This window comes from Mobula birostris, chromosome 9 (genome assembly GCF_030028105.1).
Source record: "Mobula birostris isolate sMobBir1 chromosome 9, sMobBir1.hap1, whole genome shotgun sequence".
Taxonomy (NCBI): domain Eukaryota; kingdom Metazoa; phylum Chordata; class Chondrichthyes; order Myliobatiformes; family Myliobatidae; genus Mobula; species Mobula birostris.
Genome location: NC_092378.1, coordinates 157,437,376 through 157,460,044, shown reverse-complemented (window position 1 = coordinate 157,460,044; position 22,669 = coordinate 157,437,376). Strand labels below are relative to the sequence as shown.

The following is a 22,669-nucleotide window of genomic DNA, read 5'->3' as shown; positions in this document are numbered from 1 at the left end:
AAGTAGTGGATATGGCCCAGTCCATCACAGGTAAAGCCCTCCCCACCACTGAGCACAGCTACATGAAGCATTGTCAGCAGAAGGCAGCACCCATCATCAGGAACCCCCACCAACCAGGTCATGCTCTCTTCTCACTGCTGCCATCGGGAACAGGGTACAGGAACCTCAGGACATGCACCACCAAGTTCAGAAACAGTTGCTGCCCCTCAACAATTAAGCTCTTAAACCAAAGGGGATAATTTCATTCAACTTCACTTTGATGACACAAAGGTTGGAGGTGTTGTGGATAGTGTGGAGGGCTGTCAGAGGTTACAGCAGGACATTGATAGGATGCAAAACTAGGCTGAGAAGTGGCAGATGGAGTTCAACCCAGATAAGTGTGAAGTGGTTCATGTTGGTAGGTCAAATATGATGGCAGAATATAGTATTAATGGTAAGACGCTTGGCAGTGTGGAGGATCAGAGGGATCTTGGGGTCTGAGCCTATAGGACACTCAAAGCTGCTGCGCAGGTTAACTTTGTGGTTAAGAAAGCATACAGTGCATTGACCTTCATCAGTCGTGGGACTGAGTTTAGGAGCCGAGAGGTAATGTTGCAGCTATATAGGACCCTGGTCAGACCCCATTTGGAGTACTGTGCTCAGTTCTGGTCGCCTCACTACAGGAAGGATGTGGAAACCATAGAAAAGGTGCAGAGGAGATCTACAAAGATGTTGCCTAATTGGGGCGCATGCCTTATGAGAATAGGTTGAGTGAACTCGGCCTTTTTTCCTTGGAGCGACAGAGGAAAGAAGTGACCTGATAAAGGTGTATAAGATGATGAGAGCCACTGATCGTGTGGATAGTCAGAGGCTTTTTCCCAGGGCTGAAGTGGCTAGCATGAGATGGATATAATAGGATCCTTTAAGAGACTGCTGGATTGGTACCTGGAGCTTAGAAAAAGAAAGGCAATGCGTAACCCAAGGTAATTTCTAAGGTAAGGACATGTTCACCACAGCTTTGTAGGTTTTCTGTGTTTCTATGTTTCACTTGCCCTATCATTGAAATATTCCCACAACCTACAGAACAGACACAAAATACCAGAGGAACTCAACAGGCTAGGCAGCATCTGTGGAAAAGAGTACAGTTGATGTTTCAGGCCGAGACCCTTTGTCAGGACTGAAGGAAAAAAGACGAGGTATCACTGCTAGAAGATAGGGGGAGCAGAGGAAGAAGCACAAGGTGAGAGGTGAAACCGGGAGGAGGAGGGGTGAGGTAAAGAGCTGGGAAGTTGATTGGTGAAAGAGATACGGGGCTGGAAAAGGGAGAATCTGATAGGAGAGGACCGAAGTCCGTGGAAGAAAGAAAAGGAGGAAGAGCACTGGAGGGAGGTGATAAGCAGATAAGGTGAGAGGGAAAAGGGAATGGGGAATGGAGGAGGAAGGAGGGGCATTACCAGAAGTTAGAGAAATCGATGTTCATGCCATCAGTTGACGGCTACCCAGACAGAATATAAGGTGCTGCTCTTCCAATCTGATAGTGGCCTCAATGCATCTGCAAATTCCCAGCTCTTTACTTCACACCTCCCAGTTTCACCTATCACCTTGGGTTTCTTCCTCCCCTCTCCCCACCTTCTAGCTCTGACTCCTACTCTCCCTTTTCTTCCATCCTGATGAAGTGTCTTGAAACGTTGACTGTTTACTCTTTTCTATAGATGCTGCCTGGCCTGCTGAGTTCCTCCAGCATTTTGTGTGTGTTGCTTTGATTTCCAGCATCTGCAGATTTTCTCTTGTTCGTGATTGGTCCTGTTATGTACCAGCAGCAATAGATATGAAATTGAGTCGTGTTTGTATAAATAAACAACGAAATGTATTAACCTCTGCTCAAAAACATCGAAAAGTAAACAAACGACTTACTTAAACCGAAGTTAACAGCGTTATGTGTCTATAGTTATCAAACAGTCAAACTTAAAGACAATTTTTAGCAGATCTGACTTAAGCACAGTTTTAAGGTGGTAGTTTAATAAGTCCATATGATTTATAAAATAAATGAGAAGAGAGACTTCCCGAACCCTTCGATTGATTCCTGAAGCATAGACGAAACTGCGGATGCAGATTTCCAGTCGAGAAATACCTTTTTCCAAAGATACTACGAAGGGTGAGTTTTCTCAAAGTAACTGACCTTTCACTGAAGTGGTCACTGCACAACCCCCAAACCATGTAAGGGTTAACAAAATTGCGTGCCATGTATGGATTGTACCAAGTGTTAGTCACCCCCGAAATGCGCCGAATGCTGCTGATTAACCCCAATCCTTAGGGTTCGTTTGAACCCTGCAATCTTCACTCCCTCTCTCTCTCTCTCCTCCTGCAATTGTGTAACCACCGACTGTGACTCCCCAACAAAACACCTACACAACAAACTACGGTTTCCCCTTTATACCGGCTGGAACATGCCATCACGTAACATCACATCACCCCGCTATCATGAGACAATTACATCATGCCCATCACGAGATAATTACCCAATGCTCAGAAGAGAATTACATCATGCTGACTGGACAGGTAACAGTCCATATCTACGGACTCACTTTCAAGGACTTATTGAGTATGCCCACAAGAAAATGAATCAGAGTTGTATATGGTGGCATATATGATCTTTGATAATAAATTTACTTTGTACTTTGAATTTATAAATCTGCTACTTTAGGATAACTTACACACTACTGATGTCAGGCTCACCGGCCTGTAATTTTCCAGCTTATTCCCTGAACGTTTCTAAAACAACAGAAGAATCTTAGTAGAAGAATCTTAGCTATCCTCCAGTCCTGTGGCTAAAGATGTTTTAACTATCGTCTGCTAGGGCTCCTGCAATTTCTCTACCTGCCTCCTACTGGGTCCCTGGGTCTGAGAAAACACCTGTCAGGCCCTGGGAATTCATTCACCTCAACTTGCCTCAAGATAGTGGGTACCTCCTGCTCTGTTTCTGTCTACAGTCCATCAACTCCCTCCTTCTTTGCCTCACTTCTATAGATGCAGTCCATCTCCTGATTAAATATAGATGCAAAAAATCCATTGAAGATCTCCCCCATCTCTTTCAGCTCCATGCTTAGATTACCATTCTGATGTTACAGAGGACCAGCTTTGTCCCTTGCTACCCTTTTGCTCTCAGTGCTGCCAGGATAATCGAGGACACGACCCACCCAGCCAACACACTTTTCGTCCCTCTTCCCTCCAGGAGAAGGCTCAGGAGCTTCAAGACTCGTATGCCCAGATTTGGGAACAGCTCCTTTCCAACTGTGATAAGACTGCTGAACGGATCCTGACCCGGATCTGGGCCGTACCCTCCAAATATCCGGACCTGCCTCTCGTTTTTTTTGCACTACCTCACTTTCCATTTTTCTATTTTCTATTTATGATTTATCATTTAAATTTTTAATATTTACTAATTTTTACTATTTTTAATATTTAATATTTGTAATCCAGGGAGCAGAAAGCGCAGAATCAAATATCGTTGTGATGATTGTACATTCTAGTATCAACTGTTTGGCGGCAATAAAGTATAAAGTATAATACATCTGTAGAATTCTTTAGGATTCTCCTTCACCTTGTCTTCTGGAGCAACTTCTGTTCGCTCTGCTGGTATCCGTCTGCATCACCGTCTGGGATGGTGGGGGGAGGTGGTGAGGGGTGGGGTCTACTGCAATAGATCCAAATAGGTTGCAGAAACTTGGCAAACGAGTCAGCTGTATCATGGGTACCAGCCTCCATAGTATCCAAGACATCTTCAAGGAGCAGTGCCTTAGGAAGACAGCGTCCATCATTAAGGATTGTCACCACCTCAGACATGCCCTGTTCACACTATCACCATTGGAAATGAGCAGTGCCTTAGGAAGGCAGCGTCCATCATCGAGGATCGCCAGCACCCGAGACGTGCCTCTTCACAGTGTTACCATGAGGAATGAGGTACAGGAGCCTGAAGAAAAACACTCTGTGACTCAGGAACAGCTTCTTCCCCTTGGCCATACGATTCCAATACAGATATTGAACCCATGAACACTACCTCACTACTTATTAAATTTCTGTTACTTTACACAACTTATTTTAAATTAACTATTAAATAGACAGATATACTTAATGTAACTCAGTTTTATTCTCTATTTCTAAATCTGATTCCGATTCTGAATTTCTCTTGCATTTCTTATACTCCTCAAGTACCTCATTTGTTCCTACCTGCCTTTACCTGCTATACACCTCCTTCCTAATCAAGGCCTCATTAAAGCAAGGTTCCCTAAACCTATTATCCTTGCCTTTTACTCTGACAGGAACATACAAACTCTGTAATCTCAAAGTTTCATTTTTGCAGACCTCCCACTTACCTAGTGCACCTTTACAAGAAAACAACCTGTCCCAATCCACATTTGCCAGGCCCTGCCTCATTCCCTAATACGACATCTATTTTCACACACTCTGTCATTGGGATTTTTACATACTAATCAAGGAAACTCGATTGACACACTTGACAAACTTGATCCCATCTAGTCCTTTTGCAGTACAGAGTCCCAGTCAATATGCAGAAAGTTAAATCCACCTACTATGTCAACCTTATTTTTCATGATATAGTCTGCAATCTTTCTATAAATTTGCTCCTCTAAATGCCCCTGACTGTTGGGTGGTCAATAATATAATCCCACTAACATGGTCATCCCTTTCTTATTCCTCAATTTCACCCATAAATCGTCACTAGACAAGCTCTCCAGTCTGTCCTGACTGACTGTGACATTTTCCCTGACTAGCAATGCCACCCATCCCCCTTTAATCCCTCCCTTTCTATCATGTCTGAAGCTGCCAGTCCTGCCCCTCCTTCACGCAAGCACTAATGGCCACAATGTCATAAATTCATGTGCTGACCTAGGCCCCCAGCTCATCTGCTTTTCCCAAAATACTGCTTGCATCAAAATTTACACAACACAGGACATTAATCCCACCATGTTCAACATTGCATTTTCTGACTTTATAAATAGATTTAACAGCATCTTTCCCCACAACCTCTCCACTATCTGCTCTATAACTCTGGTTCTCATGTTTGCCTTTATTACTCAAGGAAATTAGTTCAAGAGTTGGGAAGTTCTTTTGCAGCTTTATAAAACTCCAGTTGGGCCACATCGGAGTATTATTCAGTTCTGGGCATCCTGTTATAGGAAAGATGTGGAGACTTGGGAAGAGGGTGCAGAAGAGGTTTACCTGGATTAGAGGCCTGTGCTGCAAGGAGAAGTTAGAGGCTGGGTTCCTTTTTCTGGAGTGGCGGAAGCTGAGGAGAGATCTGATAGATGTTTATAAGATTATGAGATTATAGATAGAGCAGACAATGGGTATCTTTTATTCAGGGTTGCAATGTCTCATACCAGAAGGCATGTATTTAAGGTGAGATGGGGTAAATCAAAAGGAGATGCGTGGAGTAAGTCTGTTTACAGAGAGAGTGGTTGGTGCCTGGGATACTGGTGGAGGAATATACAATAAAGGTTTGAGGCTTTTGGATAGGCAAATGAAGGGATGAGTTCAGATGGCCAATAGATGATTAATTTAGTAGGTGCACAGAAGAGCCTGTCTTTGTGCTGCACTGTTCGAATTAGAGACCCTGTGTAAAGGTTTACTTGACCTGCCTTTGGGCACTTTTAAAATTATGTATGATTCCTTTACTCAGAAACAGATTTAAAGAAAAGATGTGATGGATCGGTTTGCCCTGGTCAGCCACACCATTTGACTTCCCAAGTGTTTGTATTTATCGACTTCAAATAATTTGTGACCTTCCTTTGCTCCACAGCCTGTGACTGTCACCCCGTTGGAGCTGCTGGTAAAACATGCAATCAAACAACAGGACAGTGTCCGTGTAAGGATGGCGTGACAGGCATCACATGTAACCGGTGTGCCAAGGGTTACCAGCAGAGTCGGTCTCCAGTCGCTCCTTGTATAAGTAAGTTCTTCTTTGTTTCCCTTATCCAGGTTAGAAACAGGCCAGAGATCAGTACATTAGACAGCGGTGTAAACAGCTCAGAGGTCAGTACACAGGACAGGAATGTAAACCAGTTGGACCTCAATACAGAGGATGGGGTGCAAAAAGGTCAGAAGTCAGCACACAGGACAGATGTAAACAGAACAGAGGTCAATACACAGGATGGGTGTAAACAGGTCAGAGGTCAGTACACAGTGCAGTGAGAAGACAGGGCAAAGGTCAGAACATAGCACAGGGATGCAAGCAGGCCAGAGGTCAGTACACAGGACAGTGGTGTAATTAAGTCAGATGTCAGTACACAGGACAGGGGTTCAAGCAGGTCAGAGGTCAGCACACAGTGCAGTGGTGTAAACAGGTCAGATGTCAATACACAGGACAATGAGAAAACTGGTCATAGAAACATAGAAAACCTACAGCCCAATACAGGCCCTTTGGACCACAAAGCCGAGCCAAACATGTCCTTACCTTATAAATTACCTCGGGTTACCCATAGCCCTCTATTTTTCTAAGCTCCATGTACCTATCCAAGAGTCTCAGAGAGATAGCAGGCAACTGAAGGAAACATAAAGTTGTGGTGGTAGGGGATTTTAATTTTCCATACATTGATTGGAACTCCCATACTGTTAGGGGTCTAGATGGTTTAGAGTTTGTAAAATATGTTCAGGAAAGTTTTCTAAATCAGTATATAGAGGGACCAACCAGAGGGGATGCAATACTGGATCTCCTGTTAGGAAACGAGTTAAGACAAGTGACAGAAGTCTGTGTAGGGGAGCACTTTGGTTCCAGTGATCATAACACCATTAGTTTCAATTTGATCATGGACAAGGATAGATCTGGTCCTAGGGTTGAGGTTCTGAACTGGAAGAAGGCCAAATTTGAAGAAATGAGAAAGGATCTAAAAAGCGTGGATTGGGACAGGTTGTTCTCTGGAAAAGATGTGATTGGTAGGTGGGAAGCCTTCAAAGGGGAAATTTTGAGAGTGCAGAGTTTGTATGTTCCTGTCAAGATTAAAGGCAAATTGAATAGGAATAAGGAACCTTGATCCTCAAGGGATATTGCAACTCTGATAAAGAAGAAGAGGGAGTTCCATGAAATGTATAGGAAACAGGGAGTAAATCGGGTGCTTGAGGAGTATAAGAAGTGCAAGAAAATACTTAAGAAAGTAATCAGGAGGGCTAAAAGAAGACATGAGGTTGCCTTGGCAGTCAAAGTGAAGGATAATCCAAAGAGCTTTTACAGGTATATTAAGAGCAAAAGGATTGTAAGGGATAAAATTGGTCCTCTTGAAGATCAGAGTGGTCGGCTATGTGCGGAACCAAAGGAAATGGGGGAGATCTTAAATAGGTTTTTTGCGTCTGTATTTAATAAGGAAACTGGCATGAAGTCTATGGAATTGAGGGAATCAAGTAGTGAGATCATGGAAACTGTACAGATTGAAAAGGAGGAGGTGCTTGCTGTCTTGAGGAAAATTAAAGTGTATAAATCCCCAGGACCTGACAGAGTGTTCCCTCGGACCTTGAAGGAGACTAGTGTTGAAATTGCCGGGGCCCTGGCAGAAATATTTAAAATGTCGCTGTCTACGGGTGAGGTGCCGGAGGATTGGAGAGTGGCTCATGTTGTTCCGCTGTTTAAAAAAGGATCGAAAAGTAATCCGGGAAATTATAGGCCGGTGAGTTTAATGTCGGTAGTAGGTAAGTTATTGGAGGGAGTACTAAGAGACGGAATCTACAAGCATTTGGATAGACAGGGACTTATTAGGGAGAGTCAACATGGCTTTGTGCGTGGTAGGTCATGTTTGACCAATCTATTGGAGCTTTTCGAGGAGGTTACCAGGAAAGTGGATGAAGGGAAGGCAGTGGATATTGTCTACATGGATTTCAGTAAGGCCTTTGACAAGGTCCCGCATGGGAGGTTAGTTAGGAAAATTCAGTCGCTAGGTATACATGGAGAGGTGGTAAATTGGATTAGACATTGGCTCAATGGAAGAAGCCAAAGAGTGGTGGTAGAGAATTGCTTCTCTGAGTGGAGGCCTGTGACTAGTGGTGTGCCACAGGGATCAGTGCTGGGTCCATTGTTTTTTGTCATCTATATCAATGATCTGGATGATAATGTGGTAAATTGGATCAGCAAATTTGCTGATGATACAAAGATTGGAGGTGTAGTAGACAGTGAGGAAGGTTTTCAGAGCCTGCAGAGGGACTTGGACCAGCTGGAAAAATGGGCTGAAAAATGGCAGATGGAGTTTAATACAGACAAGTGTGAGGTATTGCACGTAGAGGAGTGCAGTAGAACAGAGGGATCTGGGAATACAGATACAAAATTCCCTAAAAGTGGCGTCACAAGTAGATAGGGTCGTAAAAAGAGCTTTTGGTACATTGGCCTTTATTAATCAAAGTATTGAGTATAAGAGCTGGAATGTTATGATGAGGTTGTATAAGGCATTGGTGAGGCTGAATCTGGAGTATTGTGTTCAGTTTTGGTCACCAAATTACAGGAAGGATATAAATAAGGTTGAAAGAGTACAGAGAAGGTTTACAAGGATGTTGCCAGGACTTGAGAAACTCAGTTACAGAGAAAGGTTGAATAGGTTAGGACTTTATTCCCTGGAGCATAGAAGAATGAAGGGAGATTTGATAGAGGTATATGAAATTATGATGGGTATAGATAGAGTGAATGCAAGCAGACTTTTTCCACTGAGGCAAGGGGAGAAAAAACCAGAGGACATGGGTTAAGGGTGAGAGGGGAAAAGTTTAATGGGAACCTTAGAGGGGGCTTCTTCACACAGAGAGTGGTGGGAGTATGGAATGAGCTGCCAGATGAGGTGGTAAATGCGGGTTCTTTTTTAACATTTAAGAATAAATTGGACAGATACATGGATGGGAGGTGTATGGAGGGATATGGTCCGTGTGCAGGTCAGTGGGACTAGGCAGAAAATGGTTTGGCACAGCCAAGAAGGGCCAAAAGGCCTGTTTCTGTGCTGTAGTTTCTATGGTTTCTATGGTAAAAGACCCTATCGTATCTGTCTGCACCACTGTCACCAGTGGCCCATTCCACACACTCACCAGTCTCTGCGTAAAAAACTTATCCATGACATCCCCTCTATACCTATTTCCAAATATGTTAAAACTGCGCCCTCTCATGCTAGCCATCTCAGCCCTGGGGAAAAAGCCTCTGACTATCCACACGATCAATGCCTCTCATCATCTTATACACCTCTATCAGGTCACCTCTCATCCTCCGTCATTCCAAGGACAAAAGGCCGAGTTCACTCAACCTATTCTCATAAGGCATGCTCCCCAATCCAGGCAACATCCTTGTAAATCTCCTCTGCACCCCTTCTGTGGTTTCCACATCCTTCCTGTAGTGAGGCAACCAGAACTGAGCACAGTACTCCAAGGGGGGTCTGACCAGGGTCCTATATAGCTGCAACATTACCTCTCGGCTCTTAAACTCAATCCCATGATTGATGAAGGCCAATGCACCACATGCTTTCTTAACCACAGAGTCAACCTGTGCAGTAGCTTTGAGTGTCCTATGGACTCGGACCCTAGGATCCCTCTGATCCTCCACACTCCCAAGAGTCTTACCATTAATACGATATTCCTTCATCATATTTGACCTACCAAAATGAACCTCCTCATGCTTATCTGGGTTGAACTCTATCTGCCACTTCTTAACCCAGTTTTGCATCCTATCAATGTCCCTCTGTAACCTCTGACAGCCCTCCACACTATCCACAACACCCCCAACCTTTGTGTCATCAGCAAACTTACTAACCCATCCCTCCACTTCTTCATCCAGGTCATTTATAAAGATCATGAAGAGTAATGGTCGCAGAAAAGATCCCTGAGGCACACCACTGGTCACCGACAGAGTATGACCTGTCTACGACCACTCTTTGCCTTCTGTGGGCAAGCCAATTCTGGATCCACAAAACAATGTCCCCTTGTATCCCATGCCTCCTTACTTTCTCAATAAGCCTTGCATAGGGTACCTTATCAAATGCCTTGCTGAAATCCATATACACTACATCTACTGCTCTACCTTCATCAATGTGTTTAGTCACAGCCTCAAAAAATTCAATCAGGCTCGTAAGGCACGACCTGCCTTTGACAAAATCATGCTGACTATTCCTAATCATATTATACCTCTCCAAATGTTCATAAATCCTGTCTCTCGAGATCTTCTCCATCTACTTACCAACTACTGGTCAGAGATCAGTACACGGGACAGCAGCACAAGCAGGTCAGAGATCAGTACACAGGACTGAGCTGTAAACAGGACAGTATACAGGACAGGGGTGCAAACATCAGGGGTTAGTACACAGGACAAGTAAACAGTTCAGAGGTCAGTACACAGGACAGATGTGCAAATAGGTCAGAGGACAATACACAGGACAGGGGAGTAAACAGGTTAGAGGTCAGTACACAGGGAAAGGGTGTAAACAGATAGGTAGGGTAAATAAATACTTTATTGATCCCAAAGGAATCAGTGTCAAAGTAGCATTGCAAGTGCACAGATACTGTATACAAATTTTAGAAGAGAAGTAAGAAGAATAAGAAAATAACTTATTTGAGAGGGAGAAGCATAAGTCAGATGTATCAGTATTGTAATGGAATAAAGGGAAGTACAGAGGAATGAGAGAGGAGCTTGCCCAGGTGGATTGGAGGAGGATACTTCTGGGAATGACGGCAGAGAAGAGATGGCTGAGGTTTCTGGGAATAATTCACAAGGCGCAGGATAGATGTGTCCCACAGAAGAAGGGGTTCTTAAAGGTCAGGGTAGGCAATGGTGGCTGACAAGGGAAGTTAAGGACTGCATAAAAGTATTTTCAGTTATATAAAGAGTAAAAGGGAGTCGAGAGTTGATATCAGGCCACTCGAAAATGATGCGGGTTAGTTAGTAGTGGGGGCCAAAGAAATGGCAGATGAACTTAATGAGTACTTTGCATCAGTCTACACTGTGGAAGACATGAGCAGTGTGCCAGAGATCTATGAGTGTCAGGAAGCAGGAGTGAGTGCAATTGCTATTACAAAGGATAAAGTGCTAGGCTAACTCAAAGATTTTAAAGTGGATAAATCACCTGGACCAGATGGACTACACCCCAGAGAGGCTGCTGAAGAGACAACAGATGCATTGGTCCTGATCTTACAAAAATCACTTGATACTGACATGGTCCTGGAGGACTGGAAGATTACAAATGTCACTGTACTCTTTAAGAAGGGAGGAAGGCAAAAGAAAGGAAATGATAGGCCAAAAACAAACAAAGGAAAATTTGCAGATGCTGGAAATGCAAGCAACACACACAAAATGCTGAAGAAACTCAGCAGGCCAGGCAGCATCTATGGAAAAAAGTACAGCCAACGTTTCAGGCCAAGACCTTTCAGCAGGACCAGTTAGCCTAACCTCAGTGGTTGGGAAAATGTTGGAGTCCTTTATTAAGGATAAGGTTTCAGGCTACTTGGAGATTAGTGATGTAAGGGGGTTTCATCTCTTAAGTTACAGTGGGGGCTACAGTGATAAAATAAGTCAAGCCAGCATGGTTCCTGTCAAGGGAAATCTTGCCTGATAAATCTGTTAGAGTACTTTGAGGAAGTTACTAGCAGGGTGGACAAAGGAGAGGCAATGAATGTCATTTACTGGGATTTTCAGAAGGCATTTGATAAGGTGCCACATATGAGGGTGTTTAACAAGATAAGATCTTATGAGGTTACAGGAAAGATACTGGCATGGATAGTGGAATGGCTGACAGGCAGCAGGCAGCAAATAGGAATAAAGGGAACCTTTTCTGGTTGGCTGCCAGTGACTATTGGTGTTCCTTAGGGGTCATTACTGGGACTGTTACTTTTCACATTGTTTGTCAGTGAGGTAGATAATAGAATTGATGGCTTTGTGACAAAAGTAGCAGATGGAATAGAGTGTTGGGAAATGTATGATAATCATTTTGGTAAAAGGCACAATAGTGCAGACTATTATCTAAATGGGGGAACAGATTCCAGCCTGAAACGTTGACCGATCTTTTCCACGGATGCTGCCCGACCTGCTGAGTTCCTCCAGCGTGTTGTGAGTTTATCTAAATGGGGAGAAGGTTCAAACATCAGAGGTGCGGAGGGACTTTGGAGTCCTCATGCAAGACTCTCGGAAGGTTAATTTACAGGTTGAGTCTGTGGTAAAGAAGGCAAATGTAATGTTGGCATTTATTTCAAGGGGAATAGATTATAAAAGCAAGAGGATAATGCTGAGGCTTTATAAGACACTAGTCAGTCCGCACTTGAAGTATTGTCAACAGTTTTGGGCCCCGTATCTCAGAAAGGATGTGTTGTAATTGGCGGGTCCAGAGGAGGTTCATGAGGATGATTCCAGGAATGAAGGGGTTAACATATGAGAAGCATTTGACAGCTTTGAGCCTGTACTCACCGGAATTTAGAAGAATGCATGGGGATCTCATTAAAACCTACCAAATATTGAAAGTACTGGATAGGGTGGATGTGGAGAGGGTCTTTCATATGGTGAGGATATCCAGAACTTTTAGAACGGAGGTAAGGAGGAATTTTTTTAGCCAGCGAGTAGTGAATCTGTGAAATGCTCTGCCACAGACTGCAGTGGAGGTCAAGTGCATCGGTGTATTTAAGTTGGAAGTTGATAGTTTCCTGATCAGTCAGGGCATCAGATGATATGGCAAGAAGGTAGGTGTATAGGGTTGAGTAGGATTTGGGATCAGCCATGATGGAATGGAGGAGCAAACTCAATGGGCTGAATGGTCTAATTTTGCTCCTGTGCCTTATGGTCTTAGGGTTTTAAAATAAGATGTACAAGACTTGCAAGTCAGAAATTACGAGATTTACAAGTTTATACTGATAAGATGGTCATGCAAGAATTAGCATAATATTAGACAGTAATGGGTGCACATTCACACTGGCCAGATAAGAAGTGATGGTAGAATTGCACAGGGTGTCTGCGATAGCATGGTGTGGTAAACAAAGCTAAACGGCTCTGGTAAACGGAGGTCACTACATGAGGTAGGGCTGTAAACAGTTCAGGCCAAGACAGCTTTTCTCCTTCTGCCCACTCGCCTTTTTGCTGGATGGAACAGATATTGGATTTATTTCTATACATGGAACTATGTGTGTTTTTTCAATCTATATATTGTATTTTTGATTTCTTAATCTTGCTTTAAATGTGTCCAGATACAACATAGCTGAAATTTCTTTCCAATTGCTTCATCTCCAAGAGATGATCCCAAGAGGGGGAATTTGTAGAATGCCTACAAGATGTCTTTTAATGAGTGTAAGGGGGTTTTATGTAAATCATTTAATCGTATCTGGTGTATTGTCTGTTATTTGGGCAGGGTGGGGTACATCACACAGCATCCACACAAACTAATTACTCAGTTTGACGGGGCTGAGAGCTGTTTCCATAGAGGACAGCGAGCCGAGCAACCCTGAGGCTGGCCAGGGGGGCTACACATAGAACATAGAAAAGTACAGCACAGTACAGGCCCTTCGGCCCACAATGTTGTGCCAACCCTCAAACCCTGCCTCCCATATAAGCCCCCACCTTAAATTCCTCCATATACCTTTCTAGTAGTCTCTTAAACTACACTAGTGTATCTGCCTCCACCACTGACTCAGGCAGTGCATTCCACGCACCAACCACTCTCTGAGTAAAAAACCTTCCTCTAATATCCCCCTTGAACTTCCCACCCCTTACCTTAAAGCCAGGTCCTCTTGTATTGAGCAGTGGTACCCTGGGGAAGAGGCACTGGCTATCCACTCTATCTCTTTCTCTTAATATCTTGTATACCTCTATCATGTCTCCTCTCATCCTCCGTCTCTCCAAAGGGTAAAGCCCTAGCTCCCTTAATCGTTGATCATAATGCATACTCTCTAAACCAGGCAGCATCCTGGTACATCTCCTCTGTATCCTTTCCAATGCTTCCACATCCTTCCAACAGTGAGGCGACCAGAACTGGACACAGTACTCCAAGTGTGGCCTAACCAGAGTTTTATAGAGCTGCATCATTACATCGCGACTCTTAAACTCTATCCCTCTACTTATGAAAGCTAACACCCCATAAGCTTTCTTAACTACCCTATCCACCTGTGAGGCAACTTTCAGGGATCTGTGGGCAAGTACCCCTAGATCCCTCTGCTCCTCCACACTACCAAGTATCCTGCCAATTACTTTGTACTCTGCCTTGGAGTTTGTCCTTCCAAAGTGTACCACCTCACACTTCTCCAGGTTGAACTCCATCTGCCACTTCTCAGCCCACTTCTGCATCCTATCAATGTCTCTCTGCAATCTTTGAAAATCCTCTACACTATCTACAACACCACCAACCTTTGTGTCGTCTGCAAACCCACCCTTCTACCCCCACATCCAGGTCGTTAATAAAAATCACGAAAAGTAGAGGTCCCAGAACAGATCCTTGTGGGACACCACAATCCTCCAATCTGAATGTACTCCCTCCACCACCACCCTCTGCCTTCTGCAGGCAAGCCAATTCTGAATCCACCTGGCCAAACTTCCCTGGATCCCATGCCTTCTGACTTTCTGAATAAGCCTATCGTGTGGAACCTTGTCAAATGCCTTACTAAAATCCATATAGATCACATCCACTGCACTACCCTCATCTATATGCCTGGTCACCTCCTCAACAAACTCTATCAGGCTTGTTAGACATGATCTGCCCTTCACAAAGCCATGCTGACTGTCCCTGATCAGATCATGATTCTCTAAATGCCCAGAGATCCTATCTCTAAGAATCTTTTCCAACAGCCTTCCCACCACAGACGTAAGGCTCACTGGTCTATAATTTTAGAGCAGTTTGTGATTGATCCCACTAGGGAATCAGCTATTTTCAATTGTGTATTGTGCAATGAACCAGATTTGATTAGGTAAATGAACCCTTAAGAAGCAGTGATCATAATATGATAGAATTCACCCTGCAGTTTGAGAGAGAGAAACTAAAGTCAGATGTATTAGTATTACAGTGTAATAAAGGGAATTACAAATGCATGAGAGAGAAACTGGCCAGAATTGATTGGAAGGGGACACTAACAGGGATGACGGCAGAGCAGCAACAGCTAATGTTTCTGGGAGCAACTTGGAAGGCAGAGAATATAGATACATCCCAAAGAAGAGGAAGCACTCTAAAGGCAGGATGACGCAACCGTGACTGTCGAGGGAAGTCTAAGACAGCATAAAGCAAAAGAGAGGTCATATGATAGAGCAAAATGAGTGTAAAGTTAAAGGATTGGGAAGCTTTTATAAATTAACAGAGGGAACTAAAAAGGCCAGAAAGAGAGAAAAGGTGAAATATGAAAGCCAAAAATATCAAAGAGGATACTAAGAGTTTTTTCAGATATATAAAGAGTAGAAGAGAGACAAGAATGGATATTGGACTGCTGGAAAATGATGTTGGAGAGATAGTAATAGGGGATAAAGAAATGGCGGATGAACTTAATAAATATTTTGCATCAGTCTTCAGTGTGAAAGTCACGAGAAATATAGTCATAGTCATAGTCATACTTTATTGATCCTGGGGGAAATTGGTTTTCATTACAGTTGCACCATAAATAATAAATAGTAATAAAACCATAAATAGTTAAATAGTAATATGTAAATTATGCCAGTAAATTATGAAATAAGTCCAGGACCAGCCTATTGGCTCAGGGTGTCTGACCCTCCAAGGGAGGAGTTGTAAAGTTTGATGGCCACAGGCAGGAATGACTTCCTATGACGCTCTGTGTTACATCTCGGTGGAATGAGTCTCTGGCTGAATGTACTCCTGTGCCCACCCAGCACATTATGTAGTGGATGGGAGACATTGTCCAAGATGGCATGCAACTTAGACAAAATATGCCAGAAACTTGAGAGTGCCAGGGGGCAGAAGTGAGTGTAGTTGAGATTACCAAGGAGAAGGTGCTTGAGAAGCTGTAAAGTCTGAAGGTAGATAAGTTACCAGGACCAAATGGACTGCACCCCAGGTTCTGAAAGAGGTAGCTGAAGAGATTGTGGAGACATTAGTAATGATCTTTCAAGAATCACCAGATTCTGGAATGGTTCCAGAGGACTGTAAAATAGAAAATGTCATAATTAAGAGGGGGGGGGGCGGAAGAAGGGAAATTATAGGCCAGTTACTCTGACTTCAGTGGTTGGGAAGTTGTTGGATGAGGTTTCAGGCTATTTGGAGGCACATGATAAAATAGACCAAAGTTAGCATGGTTTTCTAAAAGGGAAATCTTGCCTGACAAATTTGTTGGAATTCTTTGAGGAAATAACAAGGGGGATAGACAAAGGAGAGTCAGTGGATGTTGTTTATTTGGATTTTCAGAGGCCTTTGAAAAAGTGCTGCACAAGAGGCTGCTTAACAAGGTAAGAGCCCATGGTATTACAGAAAAGATACAGTATAGAAAGAAGATTGGCTGATTGGCAGGAGGCAAAAAATGTGAATAAAGGGGGCTTATTCTGGGTGGCGTCCAGTGATGAGTAGTGTTCTGCAGGGGTCAATATTGGGATCATTTTTTTTCACGTTATGTCGATGATTTGGATGATGGAATAGATGGCTTTGTGACCAAATTTGCAGATGATACGAGAAAAGGTGGAGGGACAGGTAGTGTTAACAAGTAGAGTCTGCAGATGGACTTAGTCAAATTGGGAGAATGAGCAAAGAAATGGTAGGTGGGATATAGTGTAAGGCAGTGTGTGGTCATGTACTCTGGTCGAAGGAATGAAGGTAGGGACTATTTTCTAGATGGGGAGGAAATTCAAAAAGGCGAGGTGCAAAGGGTCTTGGGAGCCCACATGCAGAATTCCTGAAAGGTTAACTTGCAGGTTGAGTCAGTGGTAAGGAAGGCAAATGCAATGTTAGCATTCATTTTGAGAGAACTAGATACAAGAGTAAGGATGTAATACTGAGGCTTTGTAAGACATTGGTCTTTTTAGAGCAGCTCATGGTTGAGTCCAGTTGGGGATCAACTATTCTAGATTGGGTGTTGTACTATGCACCAGAATTGATTGGAGAGCTTAAGGTAAAAGAACCTTAGGAGGGACAGTGATCATAATATGATTGAATTTACCTGAAAATTTGAGGAGAAGCTAAAGTCAGATGTATCAGTATTACAGTGGAGTAAAGGGAATTACAGAAGCATGAGAGAGGAGTTGACCAGAATTGATTGGTAAAGGAAACTGGCAGGGATGACAGCAGAGCAGCAATGGCTGGAATTTCTGGAAGCAATTCAGAAGGCACAGGATATTAACATCTCAAAGAGGAAGAAGTATTGTAATGGCAAGATGACAAAACTGTACCTAGCAAAGGAAATTAAAGCCAATTTAAAAGCCTAAGAGAGGGCATATAGTGGTGAAAAAAATCAGTGGGAAGCTTTAAAAACCATCAAAGGCAACTAAAAAAGTCACTAGGAAAATAAAGATGGAATGCGAAAGTCAGCTAGCCAATAATATTAAAGAGGACTCCAAAAGTTTCTTCAGATACATAAAGTGTAAAAGAGAGGTGGGAGTGGATATCGGACCACTGGAAAATGATGCTGGAGAGGTAGTAATGGGAGGACAAGGAAATGGAAGGCAAACAGAATATATATTTTCCATTAGTTTTCGCTGTGGAAGATAGCAGTTCGATGGAAGCATCCAGGTGTCAGGGGTCATGAGGTGTGTGAAGTTACCATTACTAGAGAGAAGGTTCTTGGGAAATTGAAAGGTCTGAAGGTAGAGAAGTTACCTGGACCAGGGTTCTGAAAGGGTTGGCTGAAGAGATTCTGGAGGCATTAGTAATGATCTTTCAAGAATCACTAGATTCTGGAATGTTTTCAGAAGACTGGCAAATTGCAAATGTCACTCTACTCTTCAAGAAGGGGGAGAGGGAGAAGAAGGGAAATTATAGGCCAGTTAGTCTAACCTCAGTGGTTGGGAAGATGTTGGAGTCGATTGTCAAGGATGTGGTTTCGGGGTACTTGGAGGCACATAACAAAATAGGCCAAAGTCAGCCTGGGTTTCTTCAGGGAATATCTTGCCCGAGATATCTGTCGGAACCCTTTGAAGAAATAACAAGCAGGATAGACAAAGTAGAATCAATGGATTTTATGTACTTGGATTGTCAGAAGGTCCATGACAAGGTGCCATACTCTTTTTATCTTATATGTCAATAACTTGGATGATGGAATTGATGACTTTGTTGGAATGTTTGCATGTGATGTGAAGATAGGTGGAGGGGCAGGTAGTTTTGAGGAAGTAGTGAGGCTACAGAAAGACTTGGACAGATTAGGAGAATAGGTAAAGAAGTGGCAGATGGAATACAGTGTCGATAAGTGTATGTTCATGCACTTTGGTAGAAGAAATAAAAGGGCATACTGTCAAAACTCTAAGGCGCAAAGATATTTGGGAGTCCTTGGGCAGGATTGCCTAAAGGTTAATTTGCAGATTGAAATGGTGTTGAAGAAGACAAATGTGATGTTAGTATTAATTTCAAGAGGATTATAATATAAAAGCAAAGATGTAATGTTGAGGCTTTATAAAACACTGGGGAAGCCTCACTTGGAGTACTGTGAGAAGTTTTGGATCCCTCATCTTACAAAGTATGTGCTGACATTGGAGAGGGTTCAAAGGAGGTTTACGAAAATGATTCCAGGATTGAACAGTTTGTCATATGAAGAACATTTGATGAACCTGTACTCACTGGAATTCAGAAGAATGAGTGGGGATCTTATTGAAACCTATTGAATGTCACAAAGCCTCGAGAGGGAGTGGATGTTTCCTATAGTGGGGGAGTCTAGGACCAGTGGAGACAGAGAGGCATCTCTTTAGAATGGAGATAAGGAGGAATTTCGTTAGCCAAAGAGTGGTGAATCTGTGGAATTCTTTGCCACAGGCAGCTGTGGAGGCCAAGTCTTTATGCATATTTAAGGCAAAGGTTGATAGATTCTTAATTAATCAGGACATAAAGCGATTTAGGGAGAAAGCAGGAGATCAGGGCTGAGAGGGAAAATGGATCAGCCATGATTCAATGGTGGAGCAGACTCAATTGACCAGATGGCCTAATTCTGCTCCTATATCTAGTGGTCATCCAAATCATTGACATATAATGTAAAAAGAATCGGTCCCAACACAGACCCCTGTGAAACACCGCTAGTCATCTGCAGCCAACCAGAAAAAGCTCCCCTTATTCCCACTCTTTGCCTCCTGCCAATTAACTAATGCTCTATCCATGCTAGTATCACTCCTGTAACTTGATAAGCAGCCTCATTACTTATGCCTCCACAATCACTGCAGCCACCTCTTTCATAGTGCTGGAAGGTGACTTATCCACCTTCAGACCTTTCAGTTTCCCAAGCACCTTCTTCCTTTAACATCTGCCTCGACACGCTCAAATTTCCTGTATACTACTGGTGTCTTTCACAGTGAAGACTGATGTAAAATACTTCTTCAGTTCATCCGCCTTTCCCTTGAGCTTCATTTTCCAGTGGTCTGATATTTCCTCTGGCCTCCCTTTTTCACTTTATATATCTAATGTGCTGAAGTTGGAGCTCATGGTTTCCCCTTCACTGATCCTCCTTCAATCTCCCCAGGCTTCATCGAATCATGGCCCCACTCCGTGTTGACTTCTACAATTTCTTCTCTCCAGCTCCTTCTCTCTTTTCCCCCAACAAAGCCCCAAGCCCAACCTTAGTGTCCCCCACCAGAAAAACCTTCCCTAAATCTGGCCATCCTAATTGGATGGGATACAATTCTATCTCTTATCTTCAACAGTAACCCAAACAAGCAGCGTACACAGATAAGAACAGCATAACAGAGAAAAAATATGAACCATATGAACCACGGCATTACACTTGCAATAACTTTTACACAATTGATGTCAGACCCACTGGCCTATAGTTTCCTGGTTTCTGTTTAGAGCTTTTTTCAAAGCAGCAGAACAACATTGGCTATCCTCCAATCCTCTGGTACCTCTCTGTCGCTAACAATTTTTCAAATATCTCAGCTAGGTCCCCAGCAACTTCTGTACTTGCCTCCCATAGGGTCCAAGGGAACACCTTGTCAGGACCTGGGAATTTATCCACCCTGACTTGCCTCATGGTAGCAAGTGCCTCCTCCTCTGTAGTCTGTACAGGGTCCATGAAGTTGATGCCGCTTTGCCTCGCTTCTAAAGACTCTGTATCTGCCTCCTGAGTAAATACAGATGCAAAGAATTCATTTAAGATCACCCCCATCTGTTCTGGCTCCACACATGGATTACCATTCTGATATTCCAGCAGACCAATTTTGTCTCTTCCAATCCTTTTGTTCGTAACATATCTGTAGAATCCCTCACTTCACCTGCTAGAGCAAGTTCATGCCTTCTTTTAGCTTTCCTGATTTCTTTCTTAAGTGTTCTCTTGCATTTCTTATACACTATAAGCGTTTTTGTTCCTACCTGCCTATACCTGCTATACACCTTTTTTTTCTCTTAACCGGAGCCTCATATCTCTTGAACCAAGGTTCCTTACACCCCTTATCCTTACCTTTTATGCTGACAGGCATTTACAAGTTTTGTACTCCCTAAGTTTCATTTTTGAAGGCCTCCCGCTTTCCAAGCTCACCTTTGCCAGAAAACGGCCTGTCCCAATCCACACTTGCCAGATTATTGGCTAGCTTGCCTTTGTATTCCATCTTTTCCTTCTTTATGACTTTTTTAGTTGCCTTCTATGGGTTTTTAAAAGCTTCTCAATCCTCTAACTTCCCACTATTTGTTGCTATGTTATATGCCCTCTTTTTGGTTTTTATATTGGCTTTGACTTCTCTTGTCTGCCACAGTTGTGTCATGCTGCATTTAGAATACCTCTTCTTTGGGATACTTACCACAACATGCATTCGGAGTGGACTGTGAAGTAATCCCCTAACCTAAAAGGGTGGTATCACATCCACCCAACCAGGAGACTCACAGCACCAACTGTAGGTGCAAAGTGAGAGCTAACACGAAGTTGGTGTTCGAAATAACAGGGAATTTATTAAGAACTGGTGCACACCAGGAGACTAGTCAAAGCTGATCTGGCTGAATGTGAATTTGGTAGAGGTTTTACATTCTCAGTAAAAATACATTTTGCTGCAGGTATATAATACAGACGAGATCCTGATTACAGAGTAAAATGATTGCCCACAGTCAATACAATTTTCTCTCACAACAGTGGGTGCATGCTATAACATATCTAATAAAACTCCTGAACCTCGGACCTTATCCCTGCTGCATTTCATGTCTCTACCTCTAGGCCTTGTCCTCAGTTTCCTGCTACCACAACCCACATGGGTATTTACTAATTATTATCCCTCATTATTCCATCTCCTACAACAAAGTTTGTGGGCACGTGGCCAAGTGGTTAAGGCATTGGACTAGCAACCTGAAGGTTGTGAGTTCGAGACCCAGCCAAGGGAACGTGTTGTGTCCTTGAGCAAGGCACTTAATCACACATTGCTCTTCGACGACACTGGCGCCAAGCTGTATGGGTCCTAATGCCCTTCACTTGGACAACATTGGTGTTGTGGAGAGGGGAGACTTGCAGCATGGGCAACTGCTGGTCTTCCATAAAACCTTGTCCAGGCCTGCGCCCTGGCGAGTGAAGACTTTCCAGGCGCAGATCCATGGTCTCGCAAGACTAACGGATGCCTTTATTTATTACAACAAAGTTCATTGCAACAACTTCAGTTCTGCAGATTACACAAAGGAGGGGAGTGAGTAGTTAATAGGTGGGTGAGTGTGAGTTGTGGGAAGAATTCAGTGTTGTTCTTATGTGATGTAGACAAGTTGGGTTGCTAGGAAGATATATGGGAGATGCAGTTTTAGAGACTGGATTATTATTTGAATGGTGAAGTATTGGTAAAAGTAGTAAATGCTTTCCTCACTCACTGAGGCAGTAGATAGATTTTTTAATACTGAAAGGATAGGAGATAGCAGGGACAGGGACTGAAATGGGTGATTGCCATGATGATGAAGAATAGTGGAAAAGGCCCAAGTGTCTACTTTGCCTCCTATTTTCTGTATTTCTATGATGGAACAGCAGGAAGTTTCCCCGTGAGACCCAGTGTGTGGGTTGTTCCTCCACATCTGTCCGCCTTAAGGCTGAAGCCACTGAACAGCATCACATGACATACCACAAACAACAGGAATTCTGCAGATGCTGGAAATTCAAGCAACACACATCAAAGTTGCTGGTGAACGCAGCAGGCCAAGCAGCATCTCTAGGAAGAGGTACAGTCGACGTTTCAGGCCGAGACCCTTCATCAGGACTAACTGAAGGAAGAGTTAGTAAGAGATTTGAAAGTTGGAGGGGGAGGGGGAGATCCAAAATGATAGGAGAAGACAGGAGGGGGAGGGATGGAGCCTAGAGCTGGACAGGTGATTGGCAAAAGGGATACAAGAGGATCATGGGACAGGAGGTCCGGGAAGAAAGACAAGGGGGGGAGGACCCAGAGGATGGCAAGGGGTATATTCAGAGGGACAGAGGGAGAAAAAGGAGAGTGAGAGAAAGAATGTGTGTATAAAAATAAGTAACAGATGGGGTATGAGGGGGAGGTGGGGCAGTAGCGGAAGTTAGAGAAGTCGATATTCATGCCATCAGGTTGGAGGCTACCCAGACAGAATATAAGGTGTTGTTCCTCCAACCTGAGTGTGGCTTCATCTTTACAGTAGAGGAGGCC

The 22,669-nt window shown here is 43.4% G+C and overlaps 1 protein-coding gene across 3 annotated transcripts in view; it reads left to right on the top strand.

The window, feature by feature from the left end:
• The window catches only part of LOC140203253 (netrin-1-like), a 416,761-nt gene that overhangs the window by 218,804 nt on the left and 175,288 nt on the right, over positions 1-22,669 (top strand). For all 3 annotated transcript variants that reach the window (XM_072269269.1, XM_072269268.1, XM_072269270.1), the window contains exon 4: positions 5,798-5,947. In XM_072269269.1, the coding sequence (XP_072125370.1) occupies positions 5,798-5,947 (150 nt within the window). The remainder of the gene's footprint in view (positions 1-5,797; positions 5,948-22,669) is intronic.